Genomic DNA, 25,193 nt, shown 5'->3' with positions numbered 1-25,193 from the left:
CCCTGACCACACGGTTTGCTAGAATGTAAGAAACTGTCTCAGCTAACAGTCCGCGCTGCTGGGTTCTGAGCAGCCAGGCACACGGGCCTCCAAAGTCTGCACCCTTCACCGCGGGGGAAACAGCCACTCTGGACCCATTCCCTACCTGAGCTGAGATCACCGCACACGCTGCTACCCAAAGTCCCCGCCACCGCCAGTCTGTCTCAGGAGAGTGAAAGGGGTGATGAGGAAGCAGCCCCAGCAACAGCTGCGGGTTGAGAGATGCAAGTAGAACATGAGGCTACAAAGCCACTCTGATGGGTGTGCCGCCTGCAGAGACACGGATGCTGTAGTGCAGGCCCGAGGCCCAGGAGATGCTGAAGGACATGCAGAGTGGACTTTCCTTAAAAACGGTCTGTGAGTACCTGCCCCTCTGGGGTGCCGTGCACAGCGAACACATTAGTCTCCTGACTGAGGTAGGTCTTACAGGACTCCTACCAGGCAGCACACACCTTGGTTACCGGGCTCCCGTATATGCCTGTAAACAAGAAAACTTCTTGTTCAGGGTCCCTCATTCTCACTGGCTTCCTTAATTATTCGGAATTAGTACTGCCTGCCACCCTTGTTCACCTATGAGCTCCTGTTCCACAATTACTACTTCAAAACTTTATGGGATGTATCTTAACATCAAAGAGAATACATAATAAAACAGATAAAAGAAGTTAAATGAACAGAAATACATGTGTTATTCTGATTGTCAGTAAAAATATTAATGCTTAAGTTGGCACATTTTTGGAGTAAATGTCAGAAATCTGTAGGAAACAGTTGTGAAGAGTGTACAAGATTCTTTACAAAAAGATGGCCTCCAAGCTGTGGTGCGAGTCAGGGCTCCTCCAGCCTCATGGGCCACCGGCCGGGTCTCTCCCACCTGCTTCTGCGACAGCTGTGCTCGCTGGGCGGGGTGTGCCGCCCTCCTCGGGGCTGCCTTCGTCCTGAATCCTGAGTGGGGCCTTTCCCGCTGCAGGATCTTCTGCCACCCCTGGCGCCCCCTGGCCAGAGCCGGGCTCAGGATGCCGGCTGCTCTCGGTGCTGCCCTCTGCCTTCCTCCCGGGGTGCGCTTCCTCCCGGGGTGCGCTTCTTTCCGGGGCTCCATCAGTCTCTCTGGCCTAGAAAGCACAGAAGTACATCTTGTTTCAACTGTTTCCGTAACGATGTGAAAGGCTGGTAATCATGTCCAACAAGTGTCCATGCAAATCTGAATTCTAATGCTGGACTGTAATGACACGAATGGTCAGCCTCCAGGAGCCACATGGAGGAGCGGGACACGGAGGACACAGCGTGGTCAGGCCTGGGGACCAGGACTGCGAACTCCTGACCTGGTGAGAGTAAGTCCTCTGACAAGCATCTGCTGAGCACCGACTAGTGCAGTGATGGCGACCCTATGACACGCGTGTCAGAGGTGACACGCGAACTCATTTTTTTGGTTGATTTTTCTTTGTTAAATGGCATTTAAATATATAAAATAAATATCAAAAATATAAGTCTTTGTTTTACTATGGTTGTAAATATCAAAAAATTTCTATATGTGACACAGCACCAGAGTTAAGTTAGGGTTTTTCAAAATGCTGACACGCTGAGCTCAAAAGGTTCGCCATCACTGGACTAGTGCTAGATGCTGGGGACACTGCAGGGACAGGCCAGGAAGACCCTGCCCTCACCGGGACTTCCTTTCAGGTTGGGGAGAGAATCGGCAACAAACCAATTAGCAAAGCCTCACCCTGGAAGGAGGCGGAGGGGGTGGGACTGCTGGTCTGAAAGGGGCTCGGTGAGTAAAGGCGTGAAGAGATGAAGTGGCCGTGGGCAACGATTCCGGACGGTGACTACCAGGCTCGGAGGCTCTGAGCTCGAGGACCAGTCAGGAGCGCAGCGAGGGGGGGGGGGGGGTCAGCACGGAAGAGGGGGGGCGTGGGCAGATGGCCCTGAGCCATGGCGGCAACTTTGGCTTCCACTCCACGTGAGGTGTGATGGGAAGTCACAGGAGGATTCCGGAGATGAGTGACAGATAGACATTAACTCTTAAAGCTGAAAGGAACACCTTTCAGTTTTCCATGCAGATATTTCTGCTTATAAGGAGCTGCGTAGGAAGGGAATCTATAACTTCCTCAGCTCTACTGTGTTCGTATTATTTTTCAAAGGTTTACACTTGCAACTTCAACTTTGCAAATGACAATACAAATTCCTGCCTCAAACAAAAATGGAAATGTCGTCCTAGCTGGTTTGGCTCAGTGGATAGAGCATTGGCCTGCAGACTGAAGGATCCTAGGATCGATTCCAGTTCAAACCCCAGCCCTAGTCGGGCATGTGCAGGAGGCAACCAATCCATGTCTCTCCCCCTCCCTTTCACTCTAAAAATCAATGGAGCCGAAAACCGGTTTGGCTCAGTGGATAGAGCGTCGGCCTGCGGACTGAAGGGTCCCAGGTTCGATTCCGGTCAAGGGCATGTACTTGGGTTGCGGGCACATCCCCAGTGGGAGGATGTGCAGGAGGCAGCTGATCGATGTTTCTCTCTCATCGATGTTTCTAACTCTCTATCTCTCTCCCTTCCTCTCTGTAAAAAATCAGCCACGCTCACTGCTTGGTTTCCTTCGTCTGTGCTAACAAACCTGCTAAAGAGCACTTCACGCAACCACCTCATTCCTCTAGGAGCTCGGACTAACCTGGACCAGCAGGGGAAGATGTGAGTAATTACACCGTCAGTGACAAAACCAACAGTGCAGGTAGGAGTGAAGCGCAGCCTGCGGGCAGCACCGAGGCCTAGAGCAAAGGACAGACACGCACGCTGTGACTTACGCTGGGCGCCGCGGGATGCTCTCGCGCCTCTGCGTCTGGTCTATCAACCGCCCGGAGCACTTCGGGGCTCTTGTGGCCAGTCTGAAATCTCACGTCAACAACTCTCTCTCTCCCAACATCTCTTCTACTCTCACACGGTCTGTCATACGGGCCTTGCTCAACGAGGCCAAGGTAGCCCCTAGAACCAAAGTCTGCATCACCTGCTCCACCACGGGGTCTATAGTCAATTTCCTGCTGCCGGCGCTTGTCACCTGGCTGTAGAGCCAGGGGGGGCTCTCTGGCGGGACCGAAGGGTCGCAGCATAAAGACCGACTGTCCAGCACCATAGCAGAAACTCTAGAAGGAAAAGACACCGCATTTCTGAGTACGTGACGGCTGACGTACACTACGAGGGGCTTTTCATTCAGGGTGCTAACAGAATTATGTAATTCAACTTGTGGCATTTGCAGACATAACCATGTTCATTGAACTGTTTGTTCTTTTCATTAGAAGTCTCTTCTTTAATACGGGGCCAGAGTAGCCAATAAAAATTGAGAAATCACTCAGTATTAAGTAGACTTTTCAAGCAGCTAGAGAGTTTGATTGAATTATAACAATGGCAGTTAGGCTAAAGCCTAGAAACTTCCATGGGAAGGTACTGATAACTGCGCACATACTGTCTATATTCATACCCCTCAAATCAGGTCAATGCTGAAAACTGTTCCGTTGCACATCATCATGTAAACATTCTCCTGCAGGTTAAATTTTTTTTTTTTTTACCAATCCAAACGTGGTTTAGCTACAGCTACAACTCCACAGGCTCTGAGTGGCAGGCTGGGGGACACTCTAGGCAGCAGTTCACCTGGGCCCTGGAGCGCGGGGAGGACCCCAGACGCCCCCAGGGGCTCTTCGAAGTCAACACTTCTCCCCACACTCCCTGGGGTGTAAGTGGCGACTTCTGGCTTCAGCGCCTTCCTTGCTGAAGGCACGTGGGCTGTGTGCTTGTGCAGACCTGCATTTTAAAGTGGCCCCAGCATGTCAGCCCTGCAGGCGTGGCTCAGCTGGTTGGAGCATCATCCCGTGCACCGAAGGGCCTCGGGTTTGATTCTCCAGGCAGGCATGTAAGGAAGGCAACTGATCAATGTTTCTCTCCCCCCACTTTCTCTCTCTAAAAAAAACACAATGAAAACATATCTTTGGGCCCCAGCCGGTTTAGCTCAGTGGACAGAGCGTTGGCACTCGGACTGAAGGGTCCTGGGTTCGATTCCGGTGAAGGGCACCTTGGTTGCAGGTTCCCCGGCCCTGGTCGGGGTGTGTGCAGGAGGCAACCAATCAATGTTTCTGTCTCTCCCTCTCCCTTCCACTCTCTCTAAAAATCAATGGAAAAATATCCTCAGGTGAGGATTAACCAAAAAACCCCCACAAAATAATAACAATATCCGTGGGTGAGGATTAAAAAAATGTTTTTAAATAGTCTAAAATGTCTCAGTATTTTAAATTTTTGTCTTATTTCTTAATATGTTAAATATCAACAAATAAAATCCCCATAAACAAAGGCTCCTTGTGGTTTTCGATTCTGAAGAGTGCAAGGGCCCCGAAAACAAACATCTGTATGAGAGGCCGTTCTGAAGACAGAGGCAGGTAAACTAGAGATGGCGGTTTTGCACACAATTTCAGTGTCAGAGACTAAACCGTACGACTGTCACCGAACTAAACCTGACCCTGACCCACCGGACCCGTCATCAGACACCAAAGCCAAAGCAGGGACAGCCTCAAAGCGGAAGAGCAGCGGATGAGTCCGGGAGACACTCCTTCACCCCTTCCCAGGTGCACTCGTGCGTCCGGTTTGCTTCATGTGACAAGGGCTTTACTGGGTAAAAGCTGGCAACCAACGGCACAGGAAGCTGAAGACCACGGCGGAGTGAGGAGTCCATTTCTCCCTAATAAACGTCCTGAATCGCCCACTGTCAGGGCGCCCACCTCCCGCCCCTTTCTGAGGCTGAGAGCCCGGGCGTTTCCCTAGCAACGCTGCAACACTCAGGCGACAGCGAGGACACCCCTTTCTCAAGGAGGACCTGAGCCCAGGCCGGTGGCTCAGTGGTTACAGCAGCGGCCCTCCCTCGGAGGGAAGGGTCTCCAGTTCAATTCCCAGTCAAGAGCATGTACCTCATGGTTGCAGGTCCCATCCCCAGCCCCAGGCAGGGCACGTGTGGGAGGCAACCAATCGATGTATCTCTCTCTCTCTCTCCCCCTCCCTCCCTTCCTTTCTTCCCTCCCTCTCCCACCTCCTCCCTCCCTTTCACTCTCTAAAAAAAGCAATGGAAAAAATATCCTCGGGTGAGGATTAAAAAAACAAAACGATTGACTGTGTGTGTATTGCTTCATCACGTGCAAAGAACCAACTGAAAGGCAGGTCTTATTTTAAATCACCGCCATGGCAGCTACAATCCCACTGGAGCACTGTGTCCCTGCTGAGAGGCCCACACACGGAAGTATGCACACAGCTGTGCCACCCAAAAGTCCCTTCTCACACCAGCAAGGCCTTGTTCTGTAAACCCCGTGACCTGTGGGCAGGCCCTGTACTGACCACGACCGCCAGCGCCATGACGATGAGCACCGGGACGTGCAGGAGCCCGGGGATCTCCTTCATGAGCGCTTTGATGAACTCCCCGGTTCCCTTTCCGATGTACTTCAACGGCTCCACCACAAAGTTGGTGAACGTCACTGCCAGGGCCTAAAAATGGTAAAAGCAACTTCATTTTTCCCCTCAAACGACTGAGGCACCTAGAATGAGCCAAAATGCCCTGGGCACTGAGACTGAAGTTATGTTACATACATTAAAATGTTGTCATATGCTTTTAAAAATGTGAAAAATCACTGTGCAATGGAAGTATATTCTTTCTAGAACAAAGGTTATTAGCAAAAAGACTAAAAAAAAAAAACAAACTAACAATTTTTGCCCTGGCCAGGTAGCTCACCTGGTTAGAGCATCACCCTAGATACACCAAGGTTCTGGGTCCTATCTCCAATCAGGACACACACAAGAATCAACCAATGAATGGAACAAATTGATGTTTCTCTCGCGCTCCCTCTCTCTCAAATCAATAAATAAAAATTAAAAAATTAAAAACACCTACAATTTTTAATATATGCAAGGGTGTTTGGACTTACTTTGTTATGTCATTTTTACAAGACACATTCCATACCTTTGTTGGTGGTACCAACAAAACAGGATTGACGAGTAAGAGCTCATAGTACTTTTGGCAGGGGTCATCCTTATAGGTCCATGAACTTCTAAACCATTCTATTTGGAGAAAGACAAAACACTGCCATTTAAACAGAGCTGCATTTCATTCCCGAATAAGACAATATAACCCCTGCCACCACCACTAATCAATTTTAAATTGTTTTACAAAATTAGACTCCATGATGCCAATTTAAAAATTTTTTCATCGTATGTCCAAAATGTTCATTTTAAAAACCCATTCAAATTCTACAAATCCTATGCAGATAACAGATGATGTTACAAAGATTTCTAAAAGGTAACTATCTGAAAACGGGGGCGCTCTGAGTGAGACTGGACTGTATCGAAGTCCCTGTCCAGGCTGGGCCCCTGGACTAGTAGTCGTGCCTCCACCAGGGAGGGCACACAGCACCTCCCTGTGTTCCTTCTTACAACTACCTGTGAATCTACAATAATGTCACTTTAAAAGTCAGTTCTCTCCTCATTTTATAAAATGAAGTAGAACATTAGTTCTCCCAACTCTTCTAAATCAGGCTCACATTACGTACTAGCCTGAGCCAGAGGAGGCACTGGTTGTCCATGAAGCCACGAAGCAAGGCTGGGTTGGTTTAGTTCCCATAATGTCTTAAGAAACATTAATTTTGGGCACCTGATTAAGAATCTGCTGAAATTCTGTTCTGGATTAGTCATCAGGGACTTGCATTTATGTATAAAGTGTCTTTGAACACTGAACCATTTCCACTGCTAGATATACATAACTAAAGGCAGTCAACATTACTGAAAATATTTATAAAAATGTGTACGAAAAAAAATAATTTCCCCTAGTTAAAAAAAAAAATAGTAAAGCTACAATATAAGATGTCATAAATCAATATAAGGAGATTAAATCTAAATGGATATTCATTTATATAGAGAGATTCACTTCTTTAATAAACTCATGTTGAGGACCTAGAATGAGCGAGACCTTGTGCGACGGGCAGGTGGGCACGGCATCCTCAGGCGAATGGAGGGAGACAGGCCACACCAGTCAGCGAATATACAGTGTCTAGTCCTGCCCTGTGATGTCACATGAACACAAAACTCACTGGACGGAAACCTAAGACTCTTTTTTTTTTTAAATAGGAATATTTACAAATGCTGCTTATTAGCTTGACTTTATAAATCAAAGTGCTGGCAAGCATTTTTTAATATTTCCTTCATGTTAAGAAAAATGTATATACGTGTTTGTTCAGTAACTCTAAAAATCTCCATTTGTCTCCCCCACCTCCTCTGCCTTCTTCCCTCCCAATCCAAAAAACAAAATAAGGGAAATATAGTAAAAGTATACAATACTTTAATATAATTAAAATGCATGATATACAGGGGTGGGCAAAAGTAGGTTTATAGTTGTGAGTACACGAAGCAGTTTTTTCTTGTATTATTATTTATTCATTATTGTATTATTTCCTTGTATTACAACTGTTTTTCCCCAGCCTATATATCAAACAGAAGCCTTGAATATAACTGTGAGAATTAAGTTATGTTTTATCCACAAATATAGTCAATGTGTTCTTTTTATAATTTAGCATATTCTAAATAAATAATCCAAGATGCCATTTTGATACAGTAAACTATGGACAATGTATATAGTTGCATTTTTATATCTCTATGTAATCATACTGATAAACTGAGAAAAATGACACCCCAAGATACATCATCCGGTTTATATACATTAGGCACAAAAGTCAGAAACCTGGGTCAATTTTAAGTATTCTTACTGCTTCAAGCTATCAATTTTAAGACAATTTAATTTACTTCTCTTTACCATCTATGCTTGAAAATGATCAGCTATTGCCATAATAAATGCCCTTTACTGGAGGGTAGTAAAGAGTAAAGGGGGTCAAATATATGGTGATGGAAGATTTGACTTCAGGTGGTAAACATACAATGCAATCTACAGATGATGTATCACAGAATTGTACACTTGAAACCTATAAAATTTTATTAACCAATGTCACCCCAATAAATTAAAAAATAAAGTCATGCCCTAGCTGGTGTGGCTCAGTGGACAGAGCATCAGCCTGCGGACTGAAAGGTCCTGGGTTCAATTCCAGTCAAGGGCTCATGCCGGGGTTATGGGCTCGATCCCCAGCAAGGGGTGTGCAGGAGGCAGCCGATCAATGATTCTCTCTCATCATTTGATGTTTCTCTCTCTCTCTCTCCCCCTCTCCCTTCCTCTCTGAAATCAATAAAAATATATTTTAAAAAATACATAAAGTCGTAACAAAGGATCAAAAAATAATTTATAATTAACAAGACTGTCTCTTCTCCTGATTTACCTTTGAAACCTCAGTCTTCCTGCTTGTTCTTCTGATCCTGAAGATTCAGTCCTGGAAACCCTCCTGCTATTTTATCATTTCTTTGTCATTTTTAACGTTTTCTCATTCTCAAACATTCTATTCAAAACAAGGCCGCGGGAACCAGCAGCACTTACCCCAGAGGCTCCCGGACCAGTCCATCTTCTCAGCACACACGTTGCTTCGCGGCTCCATCTTGGCGACTTCGGCCTGATGCTGCGCGAAAGCCACCTGACCAACACCCAGGGAAGCGTGAGCGCTACTAGCAATGGCTACGCCCCACCCCCCAAACGCCGTAGTTCAGACACCAGGTTGTTTAAAAGGTTTAACAGAAAAGATGCACCTCTTGTTTCTAAAGAGAGGCTCTTTAGCTCATGGCAAAGCACAGTGTTAATGCTTCAAGCCCCGATAAAGAACAGAGTACAACTGACTTCTTACGGAATTAAGATGAGGAAGGAGAACCTTGTCACTAATTTTAAAAAATTAGTTCAAATATGGTTCACACCACACCCCAAAATATCGCCATGTATGTTAAACGCTGCTGCTCAGTTCACGGTAAGATGGGGTTTTGCTTTGGGTGGTTTTCAGTGCAAGTGGCCTATAAACGAGAATGTATCTTTTATAAATTAAAGCCCCCAGGGAAATCAGTGAGATGACCACATTCAACCAAACAACCTTCCTTCCTTTAATTTTAAATAATTACAAGTTCTAGTAACTTAGAGCAAAAGGCTTTTAAAAATCACAATGGTCTAATCTGATGAATTCATTAAAAATATCAGGCTGTTTGACTCCCCTGCTGGACAGATCTGAAACTGTCCTGTAATGATTAGACCACTGTGACAGGAGCAGCAGCGCGTCTTTAAATCTCTATATACAGCATGGTCCTGATTTTTTTTTAGGTTTAGAGTTAGGTTAGGGTTCAGCCTGATTTCAATTTTGAAAGAGTTAAAACTTAGGAAAAAAGATTGCAAAGTAGTGTCTCAAAATACTGGCAGTGACTATCTCTAGGTGATAGATTATAGGGTGATATTTAAAAGTTAAATTTCTCTGTACTTAACTTCTTTAAATTCTCTACCTTAAACATACTATTTTATATTCAGGAAATAACCTAACTTTTAAAAACTAATATTTTGATATCATTTCTAGCAAAGAATAAAACATATCCCAAATCACTAAAATAAGCAGGTTATATACTAACTCTACATGGATTATCTCTTCTTTTATCAAGAAATATCATTTAAAAATTTTAAAACCTTCCACCTAATTAATACCTTGTATAAATACATCCAATTCCATCCCAAACTGATGAGGAAACTGATGAGTAAAATACGTCTCAGCTGGGTGTACCAACGAACATACGTCCAGAGCTGGGTGGCTACTAGCATCACGATGCAGAGCAGACACAGAAGCACCTCAAACAGAAGCAAGAGACGACAGAGTCACTGCCGAGCCGTCCTCCCCACCAAACCACAGCACCAACAAAAACTAAAAACTGGACTCAAATGTGCAAAATCGCCCTGGCTGGTTTGCCTCAGTGGATAGAGTGTCAGCCTGCGAACTGAAGGGTCCTGGGTTCGATTCCTGGTCAGGGCACATGCCGGTTTGCAGGCTCCATCCCCAGTGTGGGGCGTGCAGGAGGCAGCCGATCAATGACTCTCTCTCATCACTGATGTTTCTAGCTCTCTCCCCCCTCCCTTCCTCTCTCTGAAATCAATAAAAATATATTTTTTAAATATGCAAAATCATTTGTACCATTTTGCTGAAAGTTCATCAACACAGTATGAGTGACTTAGTCCAGGTTCTTAACACAATTATGGTGGAGTTTGAACAGTTTTTTAAAACCTGTTAACCGTGCCCCCCTCACCCAGCCTACCATAAACACATCATATGGATCCACGCCAAAGGAATCTTCAAATCGCCACTTCCATCTTTCAAAATCATGAAACTTAAAATTAATTAAAATATCACTTAGTGCATCATCCAGGGCGCCTGGCAGCGAGTCTTCCCCATTGAGAAACTTCTCTATTTCTATCAAGGTCTGTCTTTTAAGGATAATCTCAGCATCGTAGTGCATGTCACCTCTGTTTTCATCCGGCTGAGGTCAATTTGCCAAAAAACAAACAACAGGAAAGAGAATTTTATTATATTACCTAGTGAAACGTTTCAAGACGAAAGCCAATTTGGAACTAAATATATAGTTAGTTCACAGTATTCACACATAGCGTAAGGATAACAACACCCACCCTCTCACAGGCCACATGAAAACCAAAGATAATACATGTGAAAAACATTTCAGAAAGGTAAAACTACGCAAACAATGTACATTTTACTAAAATGCAGTTGCGTCTTGCTATCTGCAGTAGTTATATTCTATAAAGTCACCTCAAACATTAATGAGCCCATACTAAGCCATGGCTCCTCAGGGACATGCAGGGCTGGGTTCCTGCGAACGGTATGTGCACAACATCCAATTCTCTAAAAGCAGCACTTGCACAGCACACAGCTCGGGGGGAAACTACTTAAACACATTTCCTCCTCCTCCACAGGCAAGGCTCTTCATCATCTGAGGAGCAGGTGTGGAAGTGGGAGAAAACCAGTCAAGGCCAGGCGGGATTTCCTTAACCCAGTCAGTAGTTTGTTTCCAACTGTTTGGTCAAGTTCAAATAGCAAACTGAAAACAACACCCACCCCCAACTGCATTAAATGGCTGGGCAGTGCACAGGCTGAGGAAGTAAATCCCCATGAACGAGAAGGAAGAGAGGAGCGGCCTGCACTGCCTTCCACCAAACCTCGGCACGAACCGGTTCTGGTCCCAGGGTCAGCCCGGAATTCTGTTACAGCACAATGGTGCTCCCTCACTGCTTTATATAATTGGACATTAATAAATAATGAAGATACCCACTACCTTAATTAGTATCACACCACCAATACTCACAAGTCCAAGCTTCCTGGCTTCAATTAAAATCTTATTTAAGTATCTCCTAAAAACAGGATTATTTTGACTTTCACAGTCTTTCCTCTTTTTCTTTTCACATTCATCAACCTGTAATCATACACCAAAAATCAACAGTTAGCATCAAGTTTAATGTAAGGGTCAAGTTTCTAACCTAGTGGCCCCATCAAAACCAAGGTAAAGCGCTGTTTGTTTGGTTTTTCACGTTTTATTGATTTTTAGAGAGAGAGGCAGGGAGAGAAACATCAATGTGAGATTGGAACACTGATCAGCTGCCTCCTGCGTGACCTCTGGGGATCAAGCCTACAGTCTGGGCATGTGCCCTGCCTGGGAATGGAACCGGCAACCTTTCAGTGCACAGGGCGACACCCAACCATTGAGCCACACCAGCCGGGGCAGGTGCCGCCTGTTATTAAGCTTGCATTATGTAGAGCTTGCCTGCTGCCTGTGGGCTCTCTCTTTGCAAAGGTCAGGGAGACTACAAATGAGGAACACACGCCCAGCACTTAGCTGTGACCAGCAGTTTTTCTACTGACTTTCAGCTCTTTTAAAGCTGAAGATCATAAAGCAAGGGGGCAGCGATGTGGACAAGCAGAACATCTGGACCAAGGTGTCTCTTTGTAATGGCAGACAGTGAGGAGGGAAAGAGAAGAAGGGGTGGGGGGGGGGGGAGGGAGGAAGGGAGGAAGGGAGGGAAGGAAGCACAGAGAAACAGGATGAAGCCAGGAGGAGGAGACACAGCAAAGAATTTCCTGGATGGGCCTATGACTTTGGCCTTTTATTAACTTCTCCTGTCAACGACTGACCACCCCCTCTGCACGGACGCCTCGGAGGACAGGAACCATGGCTTCGTCATGTGTCCTCCACGTGGCAGCCCCTCAGCACGCACACCTTCACCAGGACAGACGTCCTCTGAACTCAGCTCTACAGACACTCGGTGGTCAAGTCGCCAGTGAGGGCAAGGCATGTCTCACAAACGTTAGAACATGTTTTTAAAACTGAGTGTGGACCCTGAGCACGGAAAGGGGCCTCGGATGGTACACAAGGTAACAGTGAGCACAAACTCAGGACAGGACACTTGAGAGAGAAGTCACGTGGCCACTTCCACTGCTTCCAGGCAAGGTTCATAAACCTTTAAAACAAGCATGCAAACTCGGGCCTTGGGTTTGACATGCTTGCTTTAAATTTTTTAAAATGTTTCTTTAAGAGAAACAATGTCGTTGTTTTTTTAAAACAAGGAGCAAAGACTCCATTTTACCCATGCCGTTTTTTACAATGTTTAAAACAGTAAAATGTATATAAAAAGGCAGGTCTGCATTTGGAGGCAAACTTTATCCACATTTCTTTGCTAGCATTCGGCTCAGAGGGTCACGTCTGCTAAGAACCCCAAGCAGGTGCTTAGCGTCTCAGCGAACAAGTGCTCCCCTTACCCTGGAAACTCCCTCCCACCCTCCCACTAGCTCTCCCCACACTTGCCCCCTCCCCTCAGCTACAACACTTGCCTCTTCTCTTCCACCGGTCGCTTCGCTGTCCCTGCCTCAGTCTGAGCTGTCAGCACCGCCGGACCTCAGCCACCCCCTCTCCGCCCAGGCCCCTCCACTGCCACCAGCTAGTCGGCCTCCACACCAACAGAGGTGGTTCCCACAGCACAGCCTACGTCCAAACCCCTCAACAACCCTGACTCCTCTCCCTTCCCATGAAGGCTACCTCAGCCACACAACAGGAGTGAAGAAATGAAGCATCCTTATATTTGTGAGAGGAACTCCACGCTTCTAAGCTGGGAACAGGCCCATTTCTCCATTTGCTACATTTGTCATGAGTCTACTACACTCTAACACTGTGACTGGTGACAGAGAACCAAGAATGAATAAAACACATTCTTTGTCCCAAGAAATTTTCAGTCTGGTAAGGAAATGATTATAATATAATGAGATAAATGTCATTACAGGAAAATAAAAGCACTATTTAACAACAAGACCAGAGTAACTGCTTAAAAAACCAAGGCTAGAGTAAGCAAAAAAAAATAATAATACACAGTTGATCCTTGAATAACATGGGTTTGAACTGTTCAGGGCTTAATCAGATTTTTTTTTCAATAAATGCATTCTGTACTCTAAATGTATTTTCTCCAGCTTACTGTAAGGTAAGGATATAGTATAATATAACACACAACGTATGTGTTCATCGACTGTTATGTGGTCAGGAAGGCCTCTGAACAACAGCTAATAATAGTTATGTTTTGGGGGTGTCAAAAGTTATACAAGGATTCTCAACTGTGTAGGGGGGTTAGTACCCCCCCCCCACTGTTCAGGCATCAACTGTATATATAAATTGCACAGTACATAGAAACAAAAACAATGCCAGCAAGCACAGAAAACAGAGAGAAATCTGACATACTATAAAATTCATGAATGAAAAAAATCTAACCTTATGAATTACAGAATCAAGTTTGCTGTAACATCCCGACAATTCATCAGCGTATGACGAGTCCGCACTGACCTCCTTTCTCACCTAAAGCAGAGCAAAGATTTCTTATTTCTTCATAGTTCACTTGTAAAAAAGTCTGTAAGTGGAGATTAAAATTTTAACTTCTCCATTTTATAACTTTTCTTGTTATAATTTTCAACTGTATTGAACCACCAAAAAATTAAGTCTCAAATTTATGTATCAACTAAGAATTAAAATCAAATTAGTTTGCTACCTGATGGGCTTTACATTCAAATTCAAAACAGAGCCCTGGCTGGTTTGGCTCAGTGGATAGAGCATCGGCCTGAGGACTGGAGGGTCCCAGGTTCGATTCTGGTCAAGGGCATGTACCTTGGTTGCAGGCACATCCCCAGTTGGGGGTGTGCAGGAGGCAGCTGATCGATGTTTCTCTCTCATCGATGTTTCTAACTCTCTATCCCTCTCCCTTCCTCTCTGTAAAAAATTAATAAAATATATTAAAAAATTTTTCAAAAAAGAAATATGCAGATGGGGTGAGATGATCTTAGACTACGTGTCATGAAGTACCTTGTGTGACTGCCAATCATGGATACACGACCTTCACAGTTCTGAGTAAACCCAACAACTGCAGACTATTTCCACCCAAGGACCGATGAGGTCTGACACACACACCTGCGATTTCCTCATTGTTCCGGACGCAGCATCATAGTTGAGCATGTCCGTGGGGTCAATCCAGTCATCATCATGAGCAAAGCCAGCGATCAGCCACAGACATTCACAAAGGAGCAGCGAAAACAGCATCCTGCAGGAAGGCTAAACACAAGTTTTAATAAATGCAATGAAATATAGTTATTTTTAGAAGAAATTATAACTATCTACTTCCTTCTAGTGCTAAGATAATGCTTTCTTTCTGAACTGATATATAACAGTAAAATGATATCCTATATAATAAAAGGCTAATATGCAAATTGTCCCCTCGACTGGGAGTTCGACCATGGGGTGGGGCCAACTGCCCACAGCCCCTCCCCACCCTCAATCGATCTGGGCAGGCCGGCCAGACCCCACCCGTGCAAGATTTCGTGCACTGGGCCTCTAGTCCACAAACACACACACACACACACACACACACACACACACACACATTTTCACTGAGACAAAAATAGGGATTTTCCATATGATTCTGCAATTCCATTCCTAGGTATGTACCCAGAAGAAATGAAAATATATGTCCACACAAAAACTTGTAAGCAAATATTTACAGCCACATTGGTCACAATAGCCACAAAGCAGAAACAACCAAATGTCCATGGACCGATGAATGGACAAATACAATGTGGCTCTCTCGCTCAGACTCTGAGAGGTCCAGGGCCCAGGCTGCCGAGGCAGTATATCTAGACAAGGAATATCAGTAGGCCATAAAAAGAAATAATTTTTAAAGGAATAAAGTATTGATACATGTTGCAATATGGATGAACATGTGAAAGAAGCCAGTCACCATAAACCATATATTATAAGATTCCATTTACACGGAATATCCAGAATAGGAAAATCTACAGACACAGAAAGAGACTGGTACTTAGGGCTGGGATACAGTAAAGGGCAAAAAGATGGTAGTTAGTGCTATATGGTTTCTTTTTGAGGTGATAAAAATTATCTAAAACTGAGCAACTGATGTATATCTCTGTGAATATTCTAAAAACCACCGAATTGTAAACTTTAAATGGATGAATTGTATAGTATGTGAGTCATTTCTCAGTAAAACTGCTTAAAAACAAAACACACAGGTATTTTAACTAAATTGTCCCCTCCACCCCAATATTTTTAACAAATGGGAAATAAGAAAGGTTCAAAATTAAGATTCAGACTCGCATCAAGATGGCAGAGTAGGCAAACACTGCCCTCGCCTCTTCCCACAACCACATCAGTCACAACTGGATTACAGAGTGGCCATCATGGCGAAGCACCTGCAGACTGTGAAGAGAGGCCATAAGGCAGCCACATCAACGGCAGGGAGGGCAGACACGCAGCAGGGGCTGCTCCCACATCCATGGTGTGGTCATCAGGAAACGGGAGGGATGGCTGGGCTGGAAGGCCCCTGAGGAGTGAGGAGCCCCAACCGGGCACCATGCTGGGAAGAGAAGACCCATAACATCAGGTTGTAAAAACCAGCGGGACTGCATCTGAGGTAGACAAGGGCTGCTGGAGGCCTAGAAACTTCTCTCGAGGGGCCACGCACAAACTCCCCAGCTCAGACTCACTGGCCCTGGGCTCCAGTGCGGGCGGCACCTGAACACCAGGAACACGTGGGGAGAGACTGAATGGACTGGCTTCAGGGTTCGGGCTGGAGGGCAGGGGAGGGACCAAAGCGCTGGCCGGTGTGGCCATTGCTCCTCGCTGAGCCCTCCCCTCACTCCGCTTGCAGGCACAGGCAGGTGCCAAATCTGAGCGCTGCACTAACCTGGCTATTTCCCCCCCTGGTGATTCCCCGAGACCAGCCCCACTCAACTCCTGCCTGGCCAGCCACTTCCCACACAGGCAGCGGGCTTGCCCTGGCTCTCGCTGTGGACCTTCCTGAAGTCTCTCAAAGGTCCACACACAACAAACAAGCAATGACTGGCCACCACTTCTTTTTCCATTCAGTGTTATTATGGTTAGTTTCAGGTGTAGAGCACAGTGGTTAGACAATTATACACTCTACAAAGTGTTCACCCTGGTATTTCCAGTACCCACATGGCACCATACATAGTTATTACAATACTAGAGGCCTGGTGCACGAATTTGTGCACCAGAGGGGTCCCTCAGCTTGGCCTGCAGGATCAGGCTGAAACCAGCTGACATTCCCTGAGGGGGTCCCAGGTTGCAAGAGGGCACAGGCCAGGCCAAGGAACACGACCATTGCACGATCGAGGCCAGGGAAGGAAGCAAGAGGTTGGCCAGCCGGGGAGGGACTGCGGGAGGGCTCCAGGGCATGTCCGGCCCATCTCACTCAGTCCCAATTGGCTGGACCCCAGCAGCAATCTAACCTACCGATCTAACCTGCCTCCTGGTGGTCAGTGCACGTCATAGCAAGCGGTTGAGCAGACTTAGCATATCATTAGCATATTACACTTTAATTGGTTGAACGTCCAACCAGACACCTAGCATATTAGGCTTTTATTATATAGGATTATTGACTATGTTCCCTATGCTGTACTACCTCTTGCTGAATGGCCCCAAACTCAGCACAAGCAGCAACCAGTCTCAAATTGCATTTTAACTCCCATAAGGTGTCCCCAAGCCTGGCATAAGCTGCAGCTAGGTTGGCCTGAAACATAACTTCAACTAAGTGGCCACAAGCATGGCACAAGTGGCAGATGGCCTCAGCAAACATTGTGGTGCCAACCAAAGGGTCCCAAGGTTCAGTCTGCAGCATAGCCTCCCACAAGCACCCTCACGCCTAGCACAAGTGGCAGCCAAGCACAGGTCACACTGTAGCTCCCATCAGGCAGCCCCCAGCCAGGCACAAATGGTGGCTGACCTTGGCCTGCAGCAGAGTCCCTCCCAAGAGCCTCCAGAACCCACACACCCAGTGGCTCGCTTCAGACCACAACAGAGCAGCATCCAACCAGCTCTACAAACGACATACCCAACGAGCGAACTCAGCTGGCCACTAGTGAAAGTGAATCCTGCTCTAGGAGGTCAGCCCATGCACAACAGCTTCTCCACTGCAGTCACGGTCAGTCCTCACAGCCAGTCAGCTTGAGGGTCAATCACACCCACTGATGTACAGCAACCAAGACTCAACTAAAACAGGCGAGCACACACAAGCCACGCAAGGGATACTCCTGGAGCACCAGGCTCAGGTGAACAGGGAGACTAAACCAGTGGCCCCAGAGAACCCCTACTACATAGGCCACCCTACCAAGTCTGGGAGACGAAGCAGATCTACCTAATACATACAAACACACACAGGGATTCAGTCAAAATGAGGAAACAGAGAAACATGTCCCAAGTGAAGAAATAGGACAAAATGCCAGAAAAAGAACTAAACAAAATGGAGACGAATAACCTACCAGACACAGAGCTCAAAACACTGGTTATAAGGATGCTCAATGAACCTAGGAGAAGAACAGATGAACTCAGTGAGAACCTCAATAAACAGAGAGAAACAGTAAAAAAGAACCAGTCAGAAATGTAAAACACAATAACTGAAATGAAGACTACATTAGAGGAATCAACAGAAGCGTAGATGTGGCAGAAGATCAAGTCAGTGATCTGAAAGACAAGGTTGAGAAAACAGCCAATTGGAACAGTAAAAAGAAAAACAAATTTTAGGAACCTCTGGGACAATATCAAGCATACCAGAAGAAGAGAGAGGTCAAGGGATTGAAAACCTATTTGAAGAAATAATGACTACAGTGAAAAAAGAAATAGAGGAAGATATAAACAAATGGAAGAATATACCGTGTTCATGGATTGGTAGAATCATCATTAAAATGTCCATACTACCCAAAGCAATCTATAGATTCAATGCAATCCCCATAAAAATACCAACGGCATATTTCACAGACCTAGAACAAACTCTCCAAAAATTCATATGGAATAAAAAGACCCCAAATAGCTGCAGCAATCCTGAGAAAGAAGAACAAAGTAGGAGGGATCTCAATACCAGATATCAAGCTATATTACAAAGCCACTGTCCTCAAAACTGCCTGGTACTGGCACAAAGACCAATGGAACTGAACAGAGAACCCAGAAATCGACCCAAGCCATTATGCTCAATTAATATTTGACAAAGGAGGCAAGAGCATACAATGGAGTCAAGACAGTCTCTTCAATAAATGGTGTTGGGAAAATTGGACAGATACATGCAAAAAAATGAAACTTGACCACCAACTTACACCATACACAAAAATAAACTCCAAATGGATGAAGGACTTAAACGTAAGACGGGAAACCATAAAAATACTAGAGGAAACCACAGGCGGCAAAATATCAGACATATGTCGTAGCAATATCTTTACCGATACAGCTCCTACGGCAATGGAAATTAAGGAGAAAATAAACAAATGGGACTACATCAAAATAAAAAGCTTCTGCACAGCAAAAACAAACAAACAAACAAAAAACCAAGAAAACCCAATATTATCTCTGATAAGGGTTTAATCTCCAAAATTTACAGGGAACTCATACAACTTAACAAAAGGAAGATAAACAATCCAATCAAAAAATGGGCAAAGGACCTAAACAGACAGCTTTCGAAAGAGGACCTACAGAAGGCCAAGAGACATATGAAAACATGCTCAAAGTCACTAATCATCTCAGAGATGCAAATCAAAATGACAATGAGGTACCACCTCACAACTGTCAGAATGGCTATCATCAACAACTCTACAAACAGACAAGTGCTGGAGAGGATGCGGAGAAAAAGGAACACTCGTGCACTGCTGGTGGGAATGCAGACTGGTGCAGCCACTATGGAAGACAGTATGGAGTTTCCTCAAAAAATTAAAAGTGGAAACCCATTTGACCCAGTAATCCCACTTCTAGAAATATATTCCAAGAAACCAGAAATACCTATTAGAAAGGATATATGCACCCTTATGTTCATAGTAGCACAATTTACAATAGCTAAAATTTGGAAACAGCCTAAGTGCCCATCAGCAGTGAGTGGATTAGAAAACTGGTACATCTACACAATGGAATACTACGCTGCTATAAAAAAGAAGGAACTCTTACCATTTGCAACAGCATAGATGGACCTAGACAGCATTATTCTAAGTGAAATAAGCCAGTGAGAGAAAGATAAATATCACATGATCTCACTCATTTGTGGGATATAGTGAACAACATAAACCGATGAACAAAAATAGATCCAGAGAAGCATCAAACTGACTCAGAGGGAAAGCAGGGGAGGGAGGAGGGTAAAAACCTCGGAGGGAAGGCAGGGGAGAGGGGAGGGTATGAGATCAACCAAAGGACTTGTATGCATGTATCTAAGCATTACCAATGGACACAGACACTAGGGGGGTGAGGGCATGTGCTTGGGGGGAGGGGGGGTGGCCAGGGAGAGGTCAATGGAGGATAAAAATAATATTGTAATAGCTATGTATGGGCCGGGGGGGGGGGTACTTGAAATATCAGGGGGACCACTCGGTAGGGCAAGCATGTCAACTCAAAGGACAACACGGGCCAAGTAAACGAGGCATGTGGCCCATGGGCCACAAGTGTGACATGCTTGCTGTAGGATATATGATTGTCTAACCACTATGTTGTGCACCTGAAACTACTACAGAATAATTTTGAATGTGAACTATAATTGAAGAAAAAAAAAGATGGAAAATGGTATGTTATGTTTTTCATCACAACAACAATAAAAAAGAAATAATGACTGAAAACTTCCCTAACCTGGCAAAGGAAATAAACATACAAGTCCAGGAAGCAGAGTTCCAAACAATATGAATCTAAACAGGCCCAGAGCAAGACACGTCATAATTAAAATGCCAAAGGTTAAAGACAAAGAGAATGTTAAAAGGAACAAGAAAAAGCAGGTAGTCACATACAAGGTAGCTCCCATTAGACCAGTGGTTCTCAACCTTCCTAATGCTGCGACCCTTTAATACAGTTCCTCATATTGTGGTGACCCCCAATTTCATTGTTACAAATTGAACATAATTAAAGCATAGTGATTAATCACAAAAACTATGTAAATATATATGTGTTTTCCGATGGTCTTAGGCGACCCTGTGAAAGGGTCGTTCGACCCCCAAAGGGGTCGCGACCCACAGGTTGAGAACCACCGCATTAGACTGTCAGTTGATTATTCAATAGGAAATTTGCAGGTCAGAAGGGAGTGGCATGAAATAGTCAAAGTGATGAAAGGCAAAGCTCTACACCCAAGATTACCCAGTAAGGCGATCAATTAGAATCGAAGGAGATATAAAGAGTTTCCCAGCCTTGCTGGTTTGGCTCAGTGGATAGAGTGCCGGCCTGTGGACTGAAGGGTCCCCGAGATCGATTCTGGTCAAGGGCACATGCCCAGGTTGTGGGCTCGATCCCCAGTAGGAGGCGTGCTGGAGGCAGCTGATCAATGATTCTCTCTCATCATTAATGTTTCTATCTCTCCCTCTCCCTTCCTTTCTGAAATCAATATATTTTAAAAAAAAGAAGTTTCCCAGACAAGAAAAATCTAAACCAGTACAATAAATGTTTAAAGGGACTCCCTTAAGTAGAAAAGATCAAAATTTGAATAAGAGAGTATAGGAAAGAAACACTTAGTAAAAGCAGTGGATCAAACAACTATAAAGCTAGTACAAAGACTAAAAGAAAAGGTAGGAAGATAATGTATAAATACAACAATAAATTACAGGATACATACAAACACACAAAGTAACAAATGACAAAAACATAAATGTGGAAAGAGTAAATATTGTAGGGATTTTAGAATGTGTTTGAACTTAAGCGACCGTGAACTTAAGCGACCGTCAACTTAAAAGACTGCTTGTACACAGGCCTGGCTGGGCAGCTCAGTGGGTTAGAGCATGGTCCTCATACACCAAGGTTGTGGGCTCAATCCCCGGTCAGGGCACATACAACAATCAACCAATAAATGCATCAATAAGTGGAACAACAAACTGATGTTTCTCTTTCTCGCTCAAATCAATAAATTTTTAAAATTGTTTTAAACAGACTGCTTATAAACATAGCTTGGTATATATAAAGCACATGCTAACCACAAACCAAAATCTACAAAGTATACAACAAATAAAGATAAAGCAAACCAAACATGACACTATACAAAGTCATTAACATACAAGAGAACAAAACAAGAGAATTAAGAGGAAAAAGAGAAGCAAAAAACAATTCATAAAATGACAATAACTACATAGCTATCAAGAATAACTTTAAATGGATTAAATGCTCCAATCAAAGACATAGGGTGACTGAATGAATAAAAAAACAAGACCCATACACTTGCTGCCTACAACAGACCCACTTTAAATCAAACGACAGATTGAAAGTAAAGGGATAGAAAAGATATTTCAGCCCAGCTGGTGTGGCTCCGTGGTTGAGTGTGGACGTGTCAACCAGGAGGCAGGTCGATTCCCAGGTTTCAGGCTGAATCCCCAGTAGGGGGCGTGCAGGAGGCAGCTGATCAATGATTCTCATCATTGATGTTTCTATCTCTCCCCTTCCCTTCCTCTCTGATTAATAAAAATATATTAAAAAGAAAAGATTTTATGCAAATAGAAACAAAACAAAACCTGAAGTAGCAATACTTATATCAGACAAACTAGATACACCAAGAGCTATCACAAGAGATGAAGAAGGGTATTTCAAAATGATTGTAAAAAATGAAGCCAACAAGAGGATAAAACTCTTATAAACATCTATACACCCAACACAGGAGCATCTAAATATATATAGTAAATACTGACAGATATAAAGGGAGAGATCAACAGTAACACAGTAATAGAAGGGGACTTTAACAACCTATTGCCATCAATGCACAGGTCACCCAGAAAAAAACCGACAAGGAAACAGAGGCCTTAAATAGCACATTAGATCAGATGAACTTCATTGACATTTTTAGCACATATCACCCAAAAGCAGCAAAATATACATTCTTGCCAAATGCACATACAAAATTTTGCAGGATAGACCATGTCAGGCCACAAAACAAACTTCAATAAATTGACAAAGGTTTTCAAGAAGTTGAAAAAGAACAGCTGACAGAGTTCACATCATTATGTGGACCAAGAGGAAGGTAAAACAGCCAGGTAGGAAGCCAGGAGTGTCAGTGTGGAACGAGGTTGGCGATTTGGAAAAACAGCACCATAGCGGGCATCACACTAGGGGAGGTGACTCAGAAGGTTGGCAAGCCCCTGAGTTTTGACCACAACCCCCACAAAACCATGCCCCTTTCTCAATAATGAGCAGATGGAGAGCTTTATCCAGAGCCAGGATGAGCAAAGCAGAAAGGATGAAAGACCAGGAGGTGAGGCCCATTAGTGGAGTCAGCTGCAAATCCCCATGGTCAGTGATTTAAGGCTGGAACTCCTTGAGAAATCTTACCATTGATTTCACACTGACTCCAAACAAAGCTGCATCTACACCTGCTGGGTACCGTGTCAAAAAACAGATTCTGATCGAGTCTGCGGTGGCCTGAGAGTCTGCATTCCCAAAAGCTCCCAGTGATGGCAGAGTTGCTTGCCCACAGACCACGCTCTGAGACGTGTTAAGGACAAGTAACTAACCATCATGCGTTGGTTTAGCTTAATGGTGGCACCGGTGATCCTACTAATTGTTAGTAAGAGTCTCTCTACCCCCATTCCTATTTTTTATCATTTCCCACCCCCATTATAAAATTATATATATATATATATATATATATATATATATATGTAAAATAGCAGCTAGTCTTTGATGGGCCAAACACAGCTACTTCAATCCTCACAAAAACTCTTGGAGGTAATACTGTTATCTTCATTTTAAAGATTAGGAACACAAGTAAGGTGCCCAAGGCCACTCAGCTACTAAATGACAGAACCCAGGCTGGCTCTCCCTAAACTGCCCCTCCAGGGGCAAGATGCTAGTGGCCTTGAGGGGCTATCCAGAGAGGGTGGAGAGGAGACACTGCTGGATCCACACATCTACACAGCTGGAATTTTCCGAGAGTGGCTTGGGACCTGAGCTACTAGACTGAGATCTCCAAGGAGATTGACAGCCACTCAGTGGAAATAGATACAACTCAACAAAAGGAAAACAATCAACCCAATTAAAAATGGGCAAAGGACCTGAATAGACACTTCTCCAAAGAGGACCTACAGATGGCCAAGATACACGAAAAAATGCCCGATGTCACTAATCAGAGAGATGCAAATTAAAACTACAATGAGGTATCACCTCACACCTGCCAGAATGGCTACCATCAACAAATCAACAAACAAGTGCAGGCAAGGTTGTGGAGAAAAGGGAACCTAGTGCACTGCTGGTGGGAATGCAGACTGGTGCAGCCATTAGGGAAAACAGTATGGAGCTTCCTCAAAAAATTAAAACTGGAACTGCCATATGACCCAGTGATCCCTTCTAGAAATATATCCTAAGAATCCAGAAACACCAATCAGAAAGAATGTCTGCACCCCTATGTTCATAGCAGCGTCGTTTACAATAGCTAAGATCTGGAAATAGCCCAAGTGCCCATCAGCATATGAGTGAATAAAAAAGCTTTGGGCCCAAGCTGGTTTGGCTCAATGGATAGAGCGTCAGCCTGTGGTCTGAAGGGTCCCAGGCTCGATTCCGGTCAGGGGCACATGCCCGGGTTGCAGGCTCGATCCCCAGTAGGGGACGTGCAAGAGGCAGCCGATCAATGATTCTCATCATTGATGTTTCTATCTCTCTCTCCCTCTCCCTTCCTCTCTGAAATCAATAAAAATATATCTAAGAAAAAAAAAAAAGCTGTGGTACATTTACACCATGGAATAATAGGCAGCTGTAAAAAAGAAGGATCTCTTACCCTTTGAGACAACATGGAAGGACCTGGAGAGTATGCTAAGTGAAATAAGCCAGTCAGAGAAAGACATATCACATGATCTCACTTATATGTGGAATCTAATGAACTGAAGTATAGTAACCTCCATCTTGGGTAAAAACTGCTGTTTAAAATTTTAACCCTGCTATTCTGGCTTCTGTAAACGTTTGCTTGCTTAAATAATAGGGAAGACTAAGACTACTCCCATTCCAAAGAGGCCATAAACTATGTCCCAGACAGGGTTGTCAGTGCTGGCGCCAGGCCTTGAGATATGGTCTCATGCAGGACTTTTTCTCAGAAGGTCTTTTTCTCAGAAGGTCGGGAAGTCTCATTCCAAATTTGGAAGACAAAGAGCTGAAAAAAGTATAAATAAGGAAGACTTCCACCATATTGGGCCCCAGAATTTGAGAAGCGATATTTCCTCTGGGCCCTCTAGCGCTAGCGAAATGAAAAAGACTTCAAATAAAGTTGGCTTATTAAGGCGTCTTCTGCTTTACACTTTAACAGAACAAAATAAACTGACGAACTAAATAGAGGCAGAGGCATGGAAGTTTGCACTGCCCAAGATCACAGACAACAGTGCAGGAGGGGGCCGGGAACCTGGTGGAGGGAGGCACTGGGAGGCATGTGTTATACTCTCCACAATGAAGATAAGTTTTACAAATTATGCCAAAATAAAATTTCAATTGAAGAAAAAGTATCCGATCTCAACGAATTTACACGTTTAATGAGAAAGACAAAGCTAATTTGAACAGTAGAGTCAAATTCCGTATTAACCTAGCAGGACCCAGGCCAGTGGTTCTCAACCTTCCTAAAGCCGCGACCCCTTAATACAGTTCCTCATGTTGTGATGACCCCCAATTTCATTGTACAAATTGACATAAAGCATAGTGATTA

General features: G+C 44.4%; 1 protein-coding gene across 4 annotated transcripts in view; it reads right to left on the bottom strand.

Moving 5' to 3' along the window:
- Nucleotides 1-701: 701 nt before the first annotated feature.
- Nucleotides 702-25,193, bottom strand: part of CLCC1 (chloride channel CLIC like 1) — a 25,415-nt gene continuing 923 nt past the window's right edge. For 2 of the 4 annotated variants that reach the window (XM_006092611.3, XM_023757099.1), the window contains exons 2-11: nucleotides 14,459-14,599; nucleotides 13,769-13,852; nucleotides 11,324-11,431; nucleotides 10,262-10,483; nucleotides 9,660-9,800; nucleotides 8,526-8,619; nucleotides 6,015-6,112; nucleotides 5,396-5,542; nucleotides 2,830-3,165; nucleotides 702-1,145 (exon numbers count right to left, since the gene is read on the bottom strand). In XM_006092611.3, coding sequence (XP_006092673.1) covers nucleotides 879-1,145; nucleotides 2,830-3,165; nucleotides 5,396-5,542; nucleotides 6,015-6,112; nucleotides 8,526-8,619; nucleotides 9,660-9,800; nucleotides 10,262-10,483; nucleotides 11,324-11,431; nucleotides 13,769-13,852; nucleotides 14,459-14,587 — 1,626 coding nt within the window. In that variant the 5' untranslated portion in view covers nucleotides 14,588-14,599 and the 3' untranslated portion in view covers nucleotides 702-878. The remainder of the gene's footprint in view (nucleotides 1,146-2,829; nucleotides 3,166-5,395; nucleotides 5,543-6,014; nucleotides 6,113-8,525; nucleotides 8,620-9,659; nucleotides 9,801-10,261; nucleotides 10,484-11,323; nucleotides 11,432-13,768; nucleotides 13,853-14,458; nucleotides 14,600-25,193) is intronic. The other 2 variants (XM_023757100.1, XM_023757101.1) reach the window with 1 other exon arrangement.

Source organism: Myotis lucifugus, unplaced genomic scaffold, assembly GCF_000147115.1.
Source record: "Myotis lucifugus unplaced genomic scaffold, Myoluc2.0 scaffold_101, whole genome shotgun sequence".
Classification (NCBI taxonomy): Eukaryota; Metazoa; Chordata; class Mammalia; order Chiroptera; family Vespertilionidae; genus Myotis; species Myotis lucifugus.
The sequence above is the reverse complement of the archived record's forward strand: the minus strand, read 5'-3'. Positions and strand labels throughout refer to the sequence as shown.